Below are 15,528 nucleotides of genomic sequence, written 5' to 3' on the forward strand. Positions count from 1 at the left end.
CGCGTGCAGACGACCCAACCACCCGCATTAAACAACCTAGATTAGCATACGTGTCAACCAACCCGTGGAGGGGGAAGAGGCGACTCATCGTCACCAAGTATAAACCGCTGGGGGCATCGGTTCAAAACGAGGATACCAGTGAGATCTACACAAAGAACAAGAAGATAAGATTCCAACGGCCTCTGACGGTGGACCCCATGTACCACTACCATAAATACCCCTCTCCACCAAGAGAGAATGGGTCGACCAATTGAGAGAAAAACTAGAGAAGAGTTTAGGAAAAAGAAATAGGAAGAGTAAGTATGATTTCTATTCCCCATGGCATCGTTATTCACCTAAAAGTCATTCAACTATCTTTGTAATATCTCCATACATAGTGAAACCCTCAACCCCGTGGACGTAGGCCTTAGTGCTGAACCACGTAAATCATTGTCTCATTTACATTTCAGCACTTACTTTCTGTTATCATTATTATGTCTTGTGATATATGCTTCGGAACTGTGTAGAATAATTGAATCGATCCCTCACGACTAGACAAGGACGAGTCCAAAAGCTCTGAGTCGATGAGTCAACGTGATCCGTGTCGTTTTGTATTTACATTATTCTACGTATTGTTTATCGGCTCACGCGATTATTGTTTGGGAACACGTGGACGCCTTCATAATTTATGTGTTCACACAACCAGCCCGGGAGTAATGCCACTTGCTTTCTCTAATTTTCTTCATATTTGGTTGGCATTCATCGTGACAAGACGTGAGATTCACTACCCTAAAGCTTTAGGTGATTATTTACGACCAAGTCTGTATGAAATAATTGGATAACCGAAGGTAGTCCTTCTGTATGATCAGAAAATGCATTTTACGTCTGTCACGTATTTTTCAACAGCATTCCAATTCGATCAAATTGGATACAAGTAGGTCATTTTTTACAATATTGATTTGATAATCAAAAATTGAAAGTCCCCAGTTATTGTAAACTCCTCCATCAACTCGACCTAAACAGATCGATGTCGTCTTTAATTTCTTAAAATTAAAACAAAAATGAAAAACGACCGTTTACACCCGTTCCTATGAGTAGTGAGATTAGAAGGATTAGTCATAATTAGTTTGGATTTCGATCCCCTCACCGTGCAAGTGGTTATCTAGTTAATGGTATATTAGATTGTCAAATCTGCTAAAATCTTATTAATTGCTAACGTGCAATGCAACTGTAGCAATATCGACATTCAAACATTAAATTATGCACCGGAGACCTACCTAAACTATAATGTTTGCAACCAGAAGGAACTAAACTTCTAAAGCATTACTGATTACTTGGAACAACATGGATACTGTCAGGAGAAAGTACCTTATGATCTTCAATTGCATCTTATTAGCAATTGGTGCCACTGGAGGTCCGCTTCTAATCCGTCTCTACTTCGTCCGTGGTGGTAAGCGAATATGGTTCGCGAGTATGCTAGCAAGTGCAGGTTGGCCGATTCTAATCCTCCCTCTCTCGGTTTCATACATCTTCAATCGCCGCCGCGGCGGTGTTGAAAATGGCAGAGAAATTTTTTTTCACCATTACACAGCCTCTGATAATTGCTAGCGCTTTTATCGGTCTCCTCTTGGGGTTAAACGATTACTTATACACTCATGGTGTTTCCCTTCTTCCCGTCTTGACATCTACATTAATAATGTCCACTCATTTGGCCTTTACGGCTGGTTTCGCATATGTTCTTGTTAAGCAAAAATTCACTCCGTATTCTATAAATGTAGTTGTGCTTTTAACAGTTGGGTTTTTTTCTCACGGTTGGAGCTTCTGTAATCAGTGGATTGTTGTTCCCAGTGGCGGAGTTGGTGTACATTAAAGCTAAGCAATCCTTAACTTACAGTTTAGTGATAGAAATGCAGATTGTGATGGCTGTGCTTGCTTCCCTTTTCTGCATTGTTGGGATGATTGTAAACAATGATCACAAGGTATCAACTTATTCAGGATTTTCTTACCGTTTTTTTTTTTGATCAGATAATTTGTTTGGATGTTAATATTTAATACGAATTGAATTAGGAAATATTAAGAGAAGGTAAAGAGTATGAGCTCGGGGAGGTCAAGTATTACGTAGTGCTAGTAGCTATTGCCATTATGTCGTAGATTTACTTCGTCGGGACAGCAGGAGTTATATTTTGTTCAACATCTTTGCTTGCTGGTATTATCGCTGCCGTAATGCTACCCATAACGGAGATCCTATCTGTCGTATTCTACAATGAGAGTTTCAAATCTGAAAAGGGTATTGCGTTGTTCCTCTCATTATGGGGTTTCATTTCTTACTTGTACGGAGGCTACAAAGAACACATAGAAGCGGAGAAGCAGAGTTCCGAATTAAAGCAAGACGAAAACCTCCCTCCTCAAACCAGTAATTTAATATACTGATTTTTTGACTACCAAGTTTTGGGTATGAATTTAGAGATCGGGTATTAAGAATTATCCAATGATCATGTAATTGATATATTCAGTTTTTGGCCTTTTGGGCCAAAATGATGATGAAATGCTTGCACATTAAATTTTTTTAATTAATTTAAGAGAATTTAATAAAGTGCCACACTTTCAGTTTCATGTTTAAGAAAGTAACTTTTTTTTTTCAAAATTAATAAAATGCCATTCGTTTGACTTTTCCGTCTTTAGTGCACACATGACAGTTAATCTACCTGTTAAAAGACAATTAAACCCCCAAAATATTCTTATTAGGACCGAGTTGTGACGGCGACTCAGTTTTAAGACCGAGTTGTGACGGCGACTCAGTTTTGAATCATTCCTCAATTCACTGCTGCTGTTTATCTTGTTGCAAAAGAAATTAAATTAAAAAAAACCAACAAATTATTATAATTCGATTGATCAAACCCACTGGAATCACCAAGCTAGGATAAACAGATTCGGGTCTTGTTTCTCCCTGCAAATAGTTGGAGTTGAAGTTGGTGAACAAAGCGAACTGGCTTGGGAATTCTATCGAATACCTTCCAAGCTTGTTTCTGGTAATGAAGGGGTGTCAACTGCTACTGTTTTTATCAATCAACAAATAATCCTAATGAATAAAGATGAAATAGACGGAAAAAAAAATCCATACAAAGAATTAATAAGCAATGGTTCATGAGATTGTTGCGCAAAATCCGAGTATGTACTATAGTTTTGAACTGATCATTTCTTACTATTCACGTCTGTACATGACTAATTTCCCATAAATCAAAATCTGACTGTAACAATAATTACCAATTAACAAATATCATTCATGTTAGCGAATATCGAATTGAAAGCTTACCATGACCACCAACGATTACCTAACCCTGGATTTTCTTCCTTCCGATTTAAGAACCCTAAAAGAAATCACCAATTTCATCAATCAAATTGAAACAACAATAGAAATCTTAATTAAACCCAATCACCAAATTTGTCTCCTTAATTCATCACTCAAACAATTTTCCCCTCTTAACATTCACAATCTTCTAAATTCATTCATGGAGGACCTATACGGGCAGCAGCACTAGAAGAGAGGCAGGCAGTTTTTCTTTTCTGTTTTTGTTTTTGTTTGCCGGTGATAAAGATGGTGAACCCGTGATTATTATGTTTTCAAGGGTAAATATGTAAATCGTAACAGATTCTTTTGACCGAGTTAACAGAAAAGACCAAGATTGTGGGTTCTGACGGAAAAGCTAATAGTTGTGGCATTTAATTAATATTGAGAAAAAAACGATGGTACTTTATTAAACCGGATAATGAAAGTGTGGCCGTTTCTTAAAATTCTCATTAATTAATTTATTATTAAGTTCTTAGTTTTTTCCCGTGCCATTTCAATGCTACCGGAGACGTGCCATCCGCGAACAAAATTATAAATCTAATTCAACGGTGAGAACAGGCATAAAATATTTTCATTTGCACGAAATCAATTATTAATACAAGCAAACTGAAATAAAATAACACGATTAGCAAAGGGGATACCAAGAATTTTTTGTCTCCTATGAATTAGTATCCCCCTTCAGCAATCTTGTTAACCAAAAAAAGAAAAAAGATACACGCTTATCACGAGTAGTTTCAGCAAGAGGAGTACAACACCAGTACTTTAGAATTTCTGATCATGTCTTAACAGAAGCAGTAGAAGCCTCCTTCATTTCAAGCAATGCATCTTCAAAACACTTAGTGAGGAACTGAGGGTCTGGTATAATGTCTTTAGCCACAAGAATTTGCATTTCTGCTTTTCCAGCGTAACTTATCATATGCATTGTGAGTGCCTGTAGTTTAATTACTTAGAATCCATGAACCGCTGAAACAAATCATCATTGAAAAGGAAAAAGCTGCTTACATGGGGTAAACTTGAGGAAGTTGCTCGTAGTGAAGTTACTGGATTTCCTCCAAACATAACCTCTTCTTGCGGACCACCGACATTGGTTATCGTAAAACTTGTATTGCAAACAACCCTGTTGGTGAGCAAATACGTGACCTGCAACACACAATAAAATCTGATCACTCGTACATTCCGGATGGTTCAGAATCTGATCACTTGATTAGTAGTTTATCAACCTTGGGACCCAAAAGTGACATTGCTGATTTAGTAATTGCGTAAGTTAAATGAGCTTCATACGATAGTTTCTTCTTGTCAAGTATTTCTTTGGCGTTCATGACATATCGAAGCGGATTGTTACCAACACTTTTATGGGGATAAATTGGGAGTAAAATGTATCCGAATATGTTACCCCACCAACTTGTCACCGAACTGCTCTTCACCAAATTTTCCATATCCTGTAAATTTATATGAGACGTTTATATGAGAAATATTATCAGGTAACTCCTTAAAATAGATGCAAGTAATTAAGGTGATTATGCTAACATCACTTCGATGAAAGGGTTGTACCGTGCATCTTCTTTAGAAAGAAGTCTGCTACTAGTGCACTATTATATATAGCAGGCCAGCCAGAATTATGCAATAAGAAAGAGTTTGAAGTCGTTAATGTTTTGGACCTGCAAACCACGCGGTTCTCTAAGGTTAACCATTGCCATTCCCGAGATTTGAAGTCCCTGTTTGGGTGCTAAACAAATAATTCTTTAAGAATTAGCTCAGATCAAACTCTAGCAGCAGATCAAAAAAAAAATCAGCATTAATTAAATTGCTCGAGAGTCCAAGGTGTAATTAGCTTTCTGAGCGGGAAATAAATTTGATAGTTACTTGAGTTCGGGGTTCGATGGTAATCCAAGTATCGTGATAATCCAGATGTAACAACTCCGATAAGAACGTCATTGATTGTCTGCCAAATAAATTTATACACATTCTGAAAACTAAATGACGGTGAAAACACACTAAAAGATGGAGGGAGACAGATAATACTAACAGCGTTAAGGACGGCATTCTTGACAGATTTCATGTCGTCTAACTTGAACGTAGCAGTAGCAAGCCTCCTGGGCCATAGTTCAACACCATGTCCACCACTAATCTTGCTTTTAGCATCTTTCATAAACAAACATCTAAGTGAGAAACCCATTAAATAAACAATAGTTAACCATATCTTCATTACAAATCTCCATATCATTTCACACATATTGATCCTACTACTTTTGGGGTTGTGTTTAGGGATGCTAGGTAATTCATCAGGCTGGTCAACTTTCCTACACATGGTTAAGATCAAAGACATTATAGATACCCCATCAACTAAAGAATGATTAACTCTCAATACTAGACAGTTTTGATCCTTCAGTACATGTAATTCCCATAATGGTTTATCAATGCTGAGAGGCATGTCTCCAAAATGACCCCAATTATTCTTAATCTTATTTTCCACAATTATTCTTAATCTTATTTTCTTTTAAAGTTTGGATTAATAATGAGCGATAAATGTTAACAAGGAGAATACCCGACCTAGGCTCAAGGTTCAATTCTTTGGAATCTGGACTAGGGGTGGGACTTGGGTTGGGTTAACCCACCCAACCCGTGCCCAACCCGAACGTTGGGCGGGCATGTGCAACGTATTTTAAAATTTTGGGCAAGTTTGGGCATAAATTTTACAAACCCGAGTTAAATTTGGGCAAGCATGGGCACAAATATTTCTAACCCAAGCAACCCACCCAATCCGAAGAACTATGATATAGTTGTATAAAACTATTTTTATAATTGGTATTATTATCTATTTAGAGTAATTTTAGATATTATCTTCAAATCTAATAATGAAAATATAAATTATATCTATCTCATTAATCATTCAGTATAAAAAAAGATTATATTATTGTAAATAATCTTCAGTTATTTGGAAATTTAAGATAAATGGAGCAATTGAATCTTATTATTACTAAAGTTTGTTATTTTCATATGAACAAAATCGTATGTCTAGCGAAACTTGGGCCAACCCGAGGAACCCGGGAAACCCGAGGAACATAACTTGGGCGGACTTGGGCAGTACGTCCATGGGTTCCACGGGTTCGATGGGCAATCTGGGCACATGACTCCTAGCTCGGCTCTGCCTCGGCCAAGCCTTCTAACCCGCACAACCAACCCAAGTCCCACCCCTAATCTGGACCTTAGATCATAGCAACACATATCCGATTTAAAGTTTTGACCAGTCAACACATATCCGATTTAATTAAAACGCATCTCTATCCACAAGTGTGGGACTCCTCGTGTGTATTAGAAAAAAAAAGAGTAACAGATACCCAGAAATCTGTTGCTGCTAAGAGCTTCTCTAATAGAAGGTGCATGAGGAAAAAAGTCTTATTCCACATAGGATCCACAACTAAGTAGATATTTTTCGGAATGATTTTGTAGCTGCTATTATGAATTTCTTCGATAAGGGAAAGCTCTTTAAATAGGTAAATAGTATACGTTTATAACTCATGTTGCTAAAGTAGATAACCCCTATCTCTATTAGTGATTCTAGGTATATTTCTTGTTGTAATGTAAATATATAAATGTATAACTAAGATATTGTCTTTTAAAAATGAAAGTAGTTATGAGAGGGTTGATTAGTTCGAACTGATCGGTTTTTATTTCTAGAAGGTACATTCAGGATAATATAATTTTGGCCCACGAGTTGGTTAGGACTATCATAGGCAGAAGAGATTTGCTTACAAAAAAGACTTGAAGAAGGCGTATGACTCTGTTAGCTGGAATGATGTATCTGTTTCACTAGAAAACTTTGTTTTCCCTACTGATTTCATTCGTTGGGTGATAAATGTTGTGCATTTCTCCTTCCAAATTTTCTATTTTGGTTAATAGTTCACCATATGGTTTCTTGGATGCTAAGAGGGGGATGCGAAAAGGTTGTCCTTTATCACCTTACCTCTTTTTGATTGTGATGTTATTTTGCAAATGCAAGTGGTTCACGGCAAGTATATATGGGTTTCATCCAAGATGTAAATATACTAAATTGTCCCATCTTTTCTTCGCCGACGATCGTTTTGGTCGTCTTCAAAAGTACTCTTGAGACTGCTGAGGTGATTAAAGATTCTGTGAAGATGTTTAGTGTTAGCTCTGGATTGGAGGTTAGTAGGCAGAAATCTTCTCTTTATCACTCTTGTATCCAATGAGAAGTTTTAGATCCTATTTTTCTTTATGTTTGGTGTGTGAGGGGTCCCTCCATGTTCGATACTTAGGTATACCACTTATTTCTACTAGGATATCGTAAATTGATTGTTTGCCTCTATTAGCTAAGTTAAGTATGAGAACTAAATCATGAAAATTGGATTTTTAGCTTATTCTCATAGGTGATTGCTTATATGAAAGATGTTTTGTATGGTATGGTATGGTATACTTTTGGTTCTCTTGTTTCGTACTTCCTAAGTGGGTCTACAAGGAACTTAATTTTATATTCATAAGATTTTTATGGGCTGGTACTGACATTGGCAAGAGACATAATACAATCATTTGGATTCAGATTTGTAAGCCATATGCTGAAGGGGGTCTTGGTGTTAAAAATATTGAGTTGACCAACTATGTTGCCAATTTGAGACACATATGGGATTTGGTTTCGAGGAATCAAACTGTTTGGACTTAATCGGTTCAGGGAAACTTGGTTAGATCCCAATATTCTTGGAGTATGGAAGTGCCACAAGATTTTTCTTGGAGTTGGAGGAGAATTTTAGCTTGCAGAGATTTAGCTAAGCCATTCGTAGGAACTATTTGGGGGAATGGTCATGCTACTAGTTTCTTGTTTGGCTTCTGATATTCAAGAGGAAGACTTTGTGATTAGATACCTATTGGTGATATGGATTATTTTATTCAGCGGGGTTTTTATTCTGTATCTGATTTTATTGTAGATGATAAGTGGACTTTACCAGAGGATGTTGGTGGTATTAATCTTCTAGAGCACGTAAAACAAGTGGAAGTGGATTCTAGATAGGAGGATAAACTGATTTGGATGGCCAGTTAAAATGAATACTTTTCAATGAAAGATACTTATGGGGCTATATCTCAGTAGGGGAAAGTGGTTGATTGGTTCAGCTTGTTTGGTTCAAGGGTTCAATTCCTTGCTAATCTTTTATAATTTGGTTGGCTATGCATAGGCGGTTGAAGGCTAGAATTTTTTTTTTTTTACAGTGGAGTACTATAAATAATGTTAGTTTCTTACATTGTAATTAAGGAGGTTGTGAAAGATGGAATCATTTGTTTTATAGTTGCGTCTTTCTTATACTATTTGAAAGGGTCTTATGTATAAGATAGGGTACACCATGTGTTGTTCTTTGGATTAGTAGCAAATTATTAAGTGGTGTATGGTAAATTTTGTAGGGAAAGGAGGTGTAAATACCATCAGGAAATTGGCTATAAATAGCTTTGTGTATCACATTTGAAACGAACGAACTAAGAGGTTGCATATGGACAAGGTATTGTTGATTCTATAAATTTTATTATACCCGATGTGAGATTGAAAGTGAAAGCTAGTCTTTTTTCTGATATGGACTCACTGTGAGTTAAATCTTTTCTGGATAGATGAAGTCTTTCTTATATACTTAGTCTACAAAGAGTTATCCCTTTTAGATGAATGTATCCTGCTGTGGATGAGGTAATAATCAATATCGATGGGCCAAGGAGGGATTAGTCTGGAGGGTTTGGTTCAATTATTCAGAATTCTGGTAGGTTGCCTGTTGGTGGTTCAGGTCCTGATAATGTTGTGAATTTGGAACTTAAAGGTGCTGAGTTAGCTCTGAAGCTCACTTTAAATAGGAAAAAGTCTAAAATTAACATTACCACTAGTTCTATGGATGTTTATAAATTGTTTAATATCAAGAATCCTAAACCTACTTCGGGAATATACATAACTGGAGACGTGTATCTCATTTGTGAAGATGCTTTCTTGCTGCTGTTATGCATCTTGCTAAGGCTTTTGCTGAGATTGCGCCCGATGATTTTTGTGAGGATTTGAAGGAAATTATTGAGGAGGATAGGAATTTCACTCTTTAGTTTCGTGTTAGTTATTTTTGGTTTTAGTTTTGCTGTTTGGTGGGGGTCTCCTTAACCCTGCGGAATGTTTCAAAATTTAAAAAAAAAATAAACAAAAAATGAAAATTTAGAAGGTGTTTATTTGGCTATTATTTCGATGTTTCATCTGATGAGACATGTATTATTCAAATTGCATTGTGTTGGCAAACTATATTATGGTTAAAGATGATGCTAAAGCTTATTTTTACCTCAGGTACACCATCTTATGTGTTGGGCAACTCATGTTTATCTTTTTGTTAGTTATATTTGCAGTTTAATAGTACCTCCTCTGTTTTTGGAAAATATATATCACTACTTTTCCAATTTATCATATTTCTAGGTTAAAATAAAAAAGTGATCTGTCTCTTTTCCAAAATTTTGGGAGTAAATGTTGAGTAGGTTTTTCGGGATTGTATGCTTAATTTTTAGAACATTTAATGGTATGACTCGGTTTTTTTTTTTTTTTGCTGAATCACAATTTTATTTCTTTTAAATAGATTCAGAAATTACAAAATTTGAAGAACAAAAAGAAATCAAAAAGAGCTGAAATTACACTTAAGAAGACCTGTTATGGCTAACAGAATCTATAATACTTTCTACCTGGTAATTCTATTTGAGATAGAGATGAAGGATTCCCTCTATTAACTACCACAGACCCCTGAGGTAATCTAGCACCCTGTTTAGCTAGCTCAATTGCAGAAAAGTTCACTTCTTTATAAGATTGTTCATAGATAGTTTCAGTAATCTCCTTCTTGGCTTTCATCCATCTTGATTGTAAGCACCAAGGAATCACACCTTTTTTTGCATCTTCTATTACTGTAAGAAAGTGAGATCTGATGAATATCTTGCTGCATTGTAATTTAACTGCCCATTCTATATCCCACACAACAGCTAGTGCATCATCTACGTAAGTAGTAGCAATACCAGTCCCACCTGAGACAGTGGCAATGACCTGAAAATCATGACCTCTAGCTAGAATGCCAAAACCAGCCATACCTGGATTACCAACAGCCATTCCAGCACAACAAAATAAAACATAGCCTTCATTTGGATTGAACCACTGACATTCTTGTATTCTTTTGAACTTCATATTTCTCTGACCAAGGTTAAAGAATTGAAGTATTTCAGAATTATAATTTTTCCCCCATCTTGTACCTGCCATTCTGTAACCACCATGGAACACTAAGCTCATGATTTTTCTTTTGAAGCACTCCAAATTTGGAGGTATGTTCTCATGAATAAGTTTATTTTTTTGGAACCATAGTTCTCTCATAGTTGCACATGCTGTTGTTATCCAAGCTTGTTTGACAATTGAGCTTTTATGTTTTGCAAACTTGAGAATGTCTGAGAAGGAAGTAGGTATTTGGAATTGGAAAATAGTGACTAACCATTGCCATATATGCTTGTTGAAACTGCAGGTCCACAGGAGATGATCCATACTGTCCTGATGATGCTGGCCGATACAACATTTAGAAACAAGAGAATAGCCTTTCTTGTTTAATTTCTCATCATCAGTGTACACCCCTTGTTGAATTTTCCATACAATACTAGCAATGCTTGGATGCAGAATTTTTTTCCAAATTTGATCAGGCCAATGTATTCTTGGTTGCTTGTTTCTAATTTTCTCAACTGCTGATGATGTAGTAAAAGATCTTTTCATATCTCCACTCCATATGAGTTTCTCTTTCTCTCCGCTTATTGTTGGTAATGAATTTGGGATGAAATATTACAAAGCACATGGAATACTCCATTTTCCATTATATCACTCTAAGACAAATGCAACTTGTCTTTTATTCTGTCAGTGCATCTCACAGTATCAATTAAAGGTTTATCACCTACCCAAGTATCAAACCACAATGATATTTTTCACCATTCCCTACATGATATGACTCGGTGTTTATGTAGATCTTTTGGGGGGAAAAGTCAACTGCTTCAGATGTGAAGTTGAGTTGGAGGAGTGCAATAATTCAAATTTTAATTGAACGGTCAGTAATAGTATCTATGCCCGTTCATTTGAGTAGATTGCCACATGTTGTAATCTCACAGTCTGTCTATTATAGCCCTTCAATTTCTCCAGAATCCAATTTTGTGCACACTCCTTTTAGGAGTGTCCACAAAACAAACCGATCATATTGGCTCCACAAAATCAGCCATGAACTATATATCAAAAATCAGTTTTCTTTTATTTCTATTTTATTTAAATCTTAAATATTATTACAGGATATATATAATATTTAATATTACCTAAAATGTAGGATTCCTGAAAAATTGAAATTGTTAATAATTCGTTAATAACTTCAAAAGTGGTGGATTGAATTTTTTATTAAAAAACATGATGTTGAACTGATCATCATATAGTCCTCGTCAGATTTACTATTGAAACCGTTAATAGTTTGTTAACAAGTCCAAAAATGGAGGATTGAATTTGTTACAAAAAAACATGATGTTGAACTGATCATCATAGAGTCCTCGTCGGAATTACTATTGACATCAACAATAAGGACGTCGTTTGAAATAATATATCTTTGTCTTAAGATAATTTTGAGTTTATCGATTATGTATGCCCATGACATCATCAGCTGGATCATATGCGACGTCCTTGAGCCCTTTCAGCCAAATTCGTGACTCATTATTCTTATCCTCTTATCTTTGCTTCTCCCCATCTTCGCTAATACTTCCACGACACCATTAATAAGAATACCTTTTGTTGCCATTACAAGATTATGTAATGCGAATAAAGCAAGATCAAGAAGATTGAGAAATGAAGAAAAAATTCTTTAGATATTGTATAATACTTCAAACTGAATGTTAATATCTATTTCTTATTTTAAGAAATTCTTCAGATTATATATACCCTTTTACCATTTTTAAGATTTAAACAAAATTAAAATAAAAGAAAATTGATTTTTGATATATAGTATACTGCTGATTTTTTGGAGCTAATATGATCGTTTTGTTTTGTGGACACTCCTTAAAAGAGTGTGCACAAAATTGAACTTATTTCTCCAATAGGTCCGCGTATAGCAGATCTCCATATAAACACGTGAGTGACATGTGACGGACCAGATCCGCTGGTGATTCTTAAGAGTTTCTCCAATGGCATGTATGTGGAGATAAATGTCTAAATCCACCTAGGATGTACATCCATTTTCTCTAAAATCATTCTCCAACCCGGATGCCATAAATCGATGTATGCATGACTTTAGGTAGAAAATGTCAAGGAGAATGTCTAGTTTCTCACATTCCCCTTGACATTGTCTACCATCCTAGTCAGCTTTTTTTAATTAAAAATATATTTTATTTACTAAAATTAATCCTGATGCTATAAATAATCATTTTTAGATTTAATAAAATCTTAAAATTACTAAACATAAAATTTACATTTAATAAGAAAATGATCACAAACAACATCATTGGAGATGAATAACTTTCTTCACCTAAAATTAAAGAAAATTTGGAATAAAGATGTCTTGTTTGTATTGCCACATAGAAAATACATACTACAATCATTGGAGAAGCTCTAATCAAATCTTTTTAGTACTTTTCATATAAACACATGAGCGGCATGTGACGGACCAGATCCAATGGATTCTCAAACACGTGGCAGCATAATAGAGCATCCACCATCTTGGGGATCTTGGGGAATTTTTCCGCATTTTCCGATTCTGAGAAGTCGGGGCCTGGCGACCCCTCTGCTCATTTTGGAGCATTTTTCCAATGTGCCCTATACTATATTAGTTTACATAAATTCAACTTACTCTTATAATAACGACTATCAATCTCTCTTTCATTCTAATAATCAATTAACAACATTTGATTGATTCTAAATTGCTTGTCAACGGCTGGTTGTTGTCTTTGGTTGATTACTATGTGATTGGATTAAAGACGCGAGCTCGTCACTATCTTTCTGACTTGCATTTTGGTTTAAACTATGGAAGTCAGAGTTACACCTAATACATCCTCATCGCACTAAAGATGATGGACCTACGAGAGTGCTAATTGGGACTTTAGCCCCATTGACCATCCCGGTCCACGAGCCAATAAAATATAAGAAATGCAAATGTTATGCTTCTCATATGTACTAGTCCGGGTTGAAAAAAGATTCCACTATTATGGGTTCGTCCCCAACTTATCGGGCATATCGTATCTGTAACATGAGATTTTCAGTTACGCGTGGTAAAGATTTGTCTTGGGAAGTCTATGACTATATATATTTGATACATGTGTATCTTCCTCTTTTCGGGAATTAGTGATTCTCAAGAAGGATTAAGGATAAAATCGTAATTTATGGAAGAAATACTGATTTTTTTGACAGTATTCTTAGATAAGGAAATATTCTTAGACAAGGTAATATTCCTAGATAAGAAATTATACCTAGAAAAGGAATATTTCCTAGATAAGGTAATATTCCTAGATAAGGAAACATACCTAGACAAGGAATTATTTCTAGAAAATGAATTATTCCTAAATAAAGAAATATACCTAGAAAAGGTATTATTCTTAGATAAGGAAATAGATTCCTAAGAGGTTTCGGAAACCTTTAAAGCTATAAATAGAGATGTTTAGCTCATAGCTAAGTCATCTGGAGTGTGGTTTGTGATACAGACACACCTAAATCTGGAGTGTGTGGTTTTAGCTCTAGAAAAGGAGGTTTAACACGCACACCTAGAGAGAAGTTTGTGAGGCAATTGATTATCGCAAAAGGAAGTTTAGCAAAACAGTTTAAGGTTGATCCATTGTTTAAAGAGATTGTGAGCGTAACAAAGAGAGAATTCTAATAGTTTTCTTGTTCATAATCTAGAGAAGATATTTTCTTCGAATCTGGTTTCTTGTGTGTTCTGTTTTCTATTTTTCGTCTATTATTATTCAGAATTCCGCCTCTTTAATAATAGTCACCAAGGTACAAAGATCAATACGTATCAAGTTGGTATCAGAGCCAGAGCCGTTGATATCAAGTTGGTATCATAGCAAGGTTCATTTCTTTTAGGGAAGATTCCTGCGGTTTATGGTTTTCACTAGATCTCTCTTCAAAAAAAAAACTTGGTGAGGTACTCGAGAAGCAAGAAGACGTTTAAAGAACAAGGGAATCAAATATGGGAAAGTCAATTGATGATCCTAAGCAAAGCGAACCACAAACTATCGAAGAGAAGGTGGTTGTGCTAGAAACAGACATGAAGTATTATACACCCAAGCCGAAGACGAAGAAAAATACTACGTTTTCATCTGGTGTTTTTGAAGAAAATGATGAGGAAGAAGAAGAACCACTCGAAGAAGATTGAATTATGGAGCGAATAGTGACTAAGATAAGACGAGAAGATATGGACGCTTTTCAAATTAGACGTCAAGATCAAGTTTCCAGCAAAGATAGATGGTTCAGCAGGGTGAAAGGAACGCCCGAGTTCCATAACTACCAAATCTAACTTTCACAGAAGTTCAAGTTCTCGAGTGAGGGCTCATGATACATGTCTATCTTCCTCTCTCCGGGAACTAGTGATCCTCAAGAAGGATTAAGGATAAAATCGTAATTTATGGAAGGAATACTGATTTTTAGGCAATATTCTTAGATAAGGAAATACTCTTAGACAAGGTAATATTCCTAGATAAGGAATTATACCTAGAAAAGGAATATTTCCTAGATAAGGTAATATTCCTATAAAAGGAAACATACCTAGACAAGGAATTATTTCTAGAAAATGAATTATTCCTAGATAAAGAAATATACCTAGAAAAGGTATTATTCTTAGATAAGGAAATAGATTCCTAAGAGGTTTCAGAAACCTTTAAAGCTATAAATAGAGATGTTTAGCTCATAGCTAAGTCATCTGGAGTGTGGTTTGTGATACAGACACACCTAAATCTGGAGTGTGTGGTTTTACCTCTAGAAAAGGAGGTTTAACAGGCACACCTAGAGAGAAGTTTGTGAGGCAATTGATTATCGCAAAAGGAAGTTTAGCAAAACAGTTTAAGGTTGATCCAATGTTTAGAGAGATTGTGAGCGTAACAAAGAGAGAATTCTAATAGTTTTCTTGTTCATAATCTAGAGAAGATATTTCCTTCGAATCTGGTTTCTTGTGTGTTCTGTTTTCTAGTTTTCTTCTATT

The 15,528-nt window shown here is 35.6% G+C and overlaps 3 protein-coding genes across 3 annotated transcripts; 1 reads left to right on the forward strand and 2 right to left on the reverse strand.

The window, feature by feature from the left end:
- Window positions 1-1,323: 1,323 nt before the first annotated feature.
- Window positions 1,324-2,409, forward strand: LOC113278473 (purine permease 1-like). The gene is made up of 3 exons (XM_026527329.1): window positions 1,324-1,468; window positions 1,828-1,958; window positions 2,131-2,409. Exons 1-3 carry the CDS (start codon window positions 1,324-1,326, stop codon window positions 2,407-2,409), a joined length of 555 nt encoding a protein of 184 aa, XP_026383114.1.
- Window positions 2,410-4,103: 1,694 nt separating this feature from the next.
- Window positions 4,104-5,759, reverse strand: LOC113278576 (O-acyltransferase WSD1-like). Its single transcript, XM_026527415.1, has 6 exons — window positions 5,355-5,759; window positions 5,192-5,270; window positions 4,987-5,054; window positions 4,549-4,767; window positions 4,331-4,468; window positions 4,104-4,259 (listed from the first exon to the last, which is right to left on the reverse strand). Exons 1-6 carry the CDS (start codon window positions 5,757-5,759, stop codon window positions 4,104-4,106), a joined length of 1,065 nt encoding a protein of 354 aa, XP_026383200.1.
- Window positions 5,760-10,001: 4,242 nt separating this feature from the next.
- On the reverse strand, window positions 10,002-11,087 carry LOC113278681. Its single transcript, XM_026527470.1, has one exon. The coding sequence runs from the start codon at window positions 11,085-11,087 to the stop codon at window positions 10,002-10,004; it is 1,086 nt and encodes a 361-aa protein (XP_026383255.1).
- Between the last annotated feature and the right edge of the window lie 4,441 nt (window positions 11,088-15,528).

Source organism: Papaver somniferum, chromosome 1, assembly GCF_003573695.1.
Source record: "Papaver somniferum cultivar HN1 chromosome 1, ASM357369v1, whole genome shotgun sequence".
Lineage (NCBI taxonomy): Eukaryota > Viridiplantae > Streptophyta > Magnoliopsida > Ranunculales > Papaveraceae > Papaver > Papaver somniferum.

Bases quoted from the DNA above. Each gene is read 5' to 3' on its own strand.
- LOC113278681 (XM_026527470.1), bottom strand. From the start codon at position 11,087: ATGAAAAGATCTTTTACTACATCATCAGCAGTTGAGAAAATTAGAAAC.
- LOC113278576 (XM_026527415.1), bottom strand. From the start codon at position 5,759: ATGCCTCTCAGCATTGATAAACCATTATGGGAATTACATGTACTGAAG. The intron at 4,768-4,986 runs GTCCAAAACATT...ATAAATTTACAG, and splicing joins GAGAACCGCGTGGTTTGCAG to GATATGGAAAATTTGGTGAA. The intron at 4,260-4,330 runs GTAAGCAGCTTT...ATTAAACTACAG, and splicing joins CTTCCTCAAGTTTACCCCAT to GCACTCACAATGCATATGAT.
- LOC113278473 (XM_026527329.1), top strand. From the start codon at position 1,324: ATGGATACTGTCAGGAGAAAGTACCTTATGATCTTCAATTGCATCTTA. The intron at 1,469-1,827 runs GTTGGCCGATTC...TGTTGTTCCCAG, and splicing joins GAGTATGCTAGCAAGTGCAG to TGGCGGAGTTGGTGTACATT. The intron at 1,959-2,130 runs GTATCAACTTAT...ATTATGTCGTAG, and splicing joins TTGTAAACAATGATCACAAG to ATTTACTTCGTCGGGACAGC.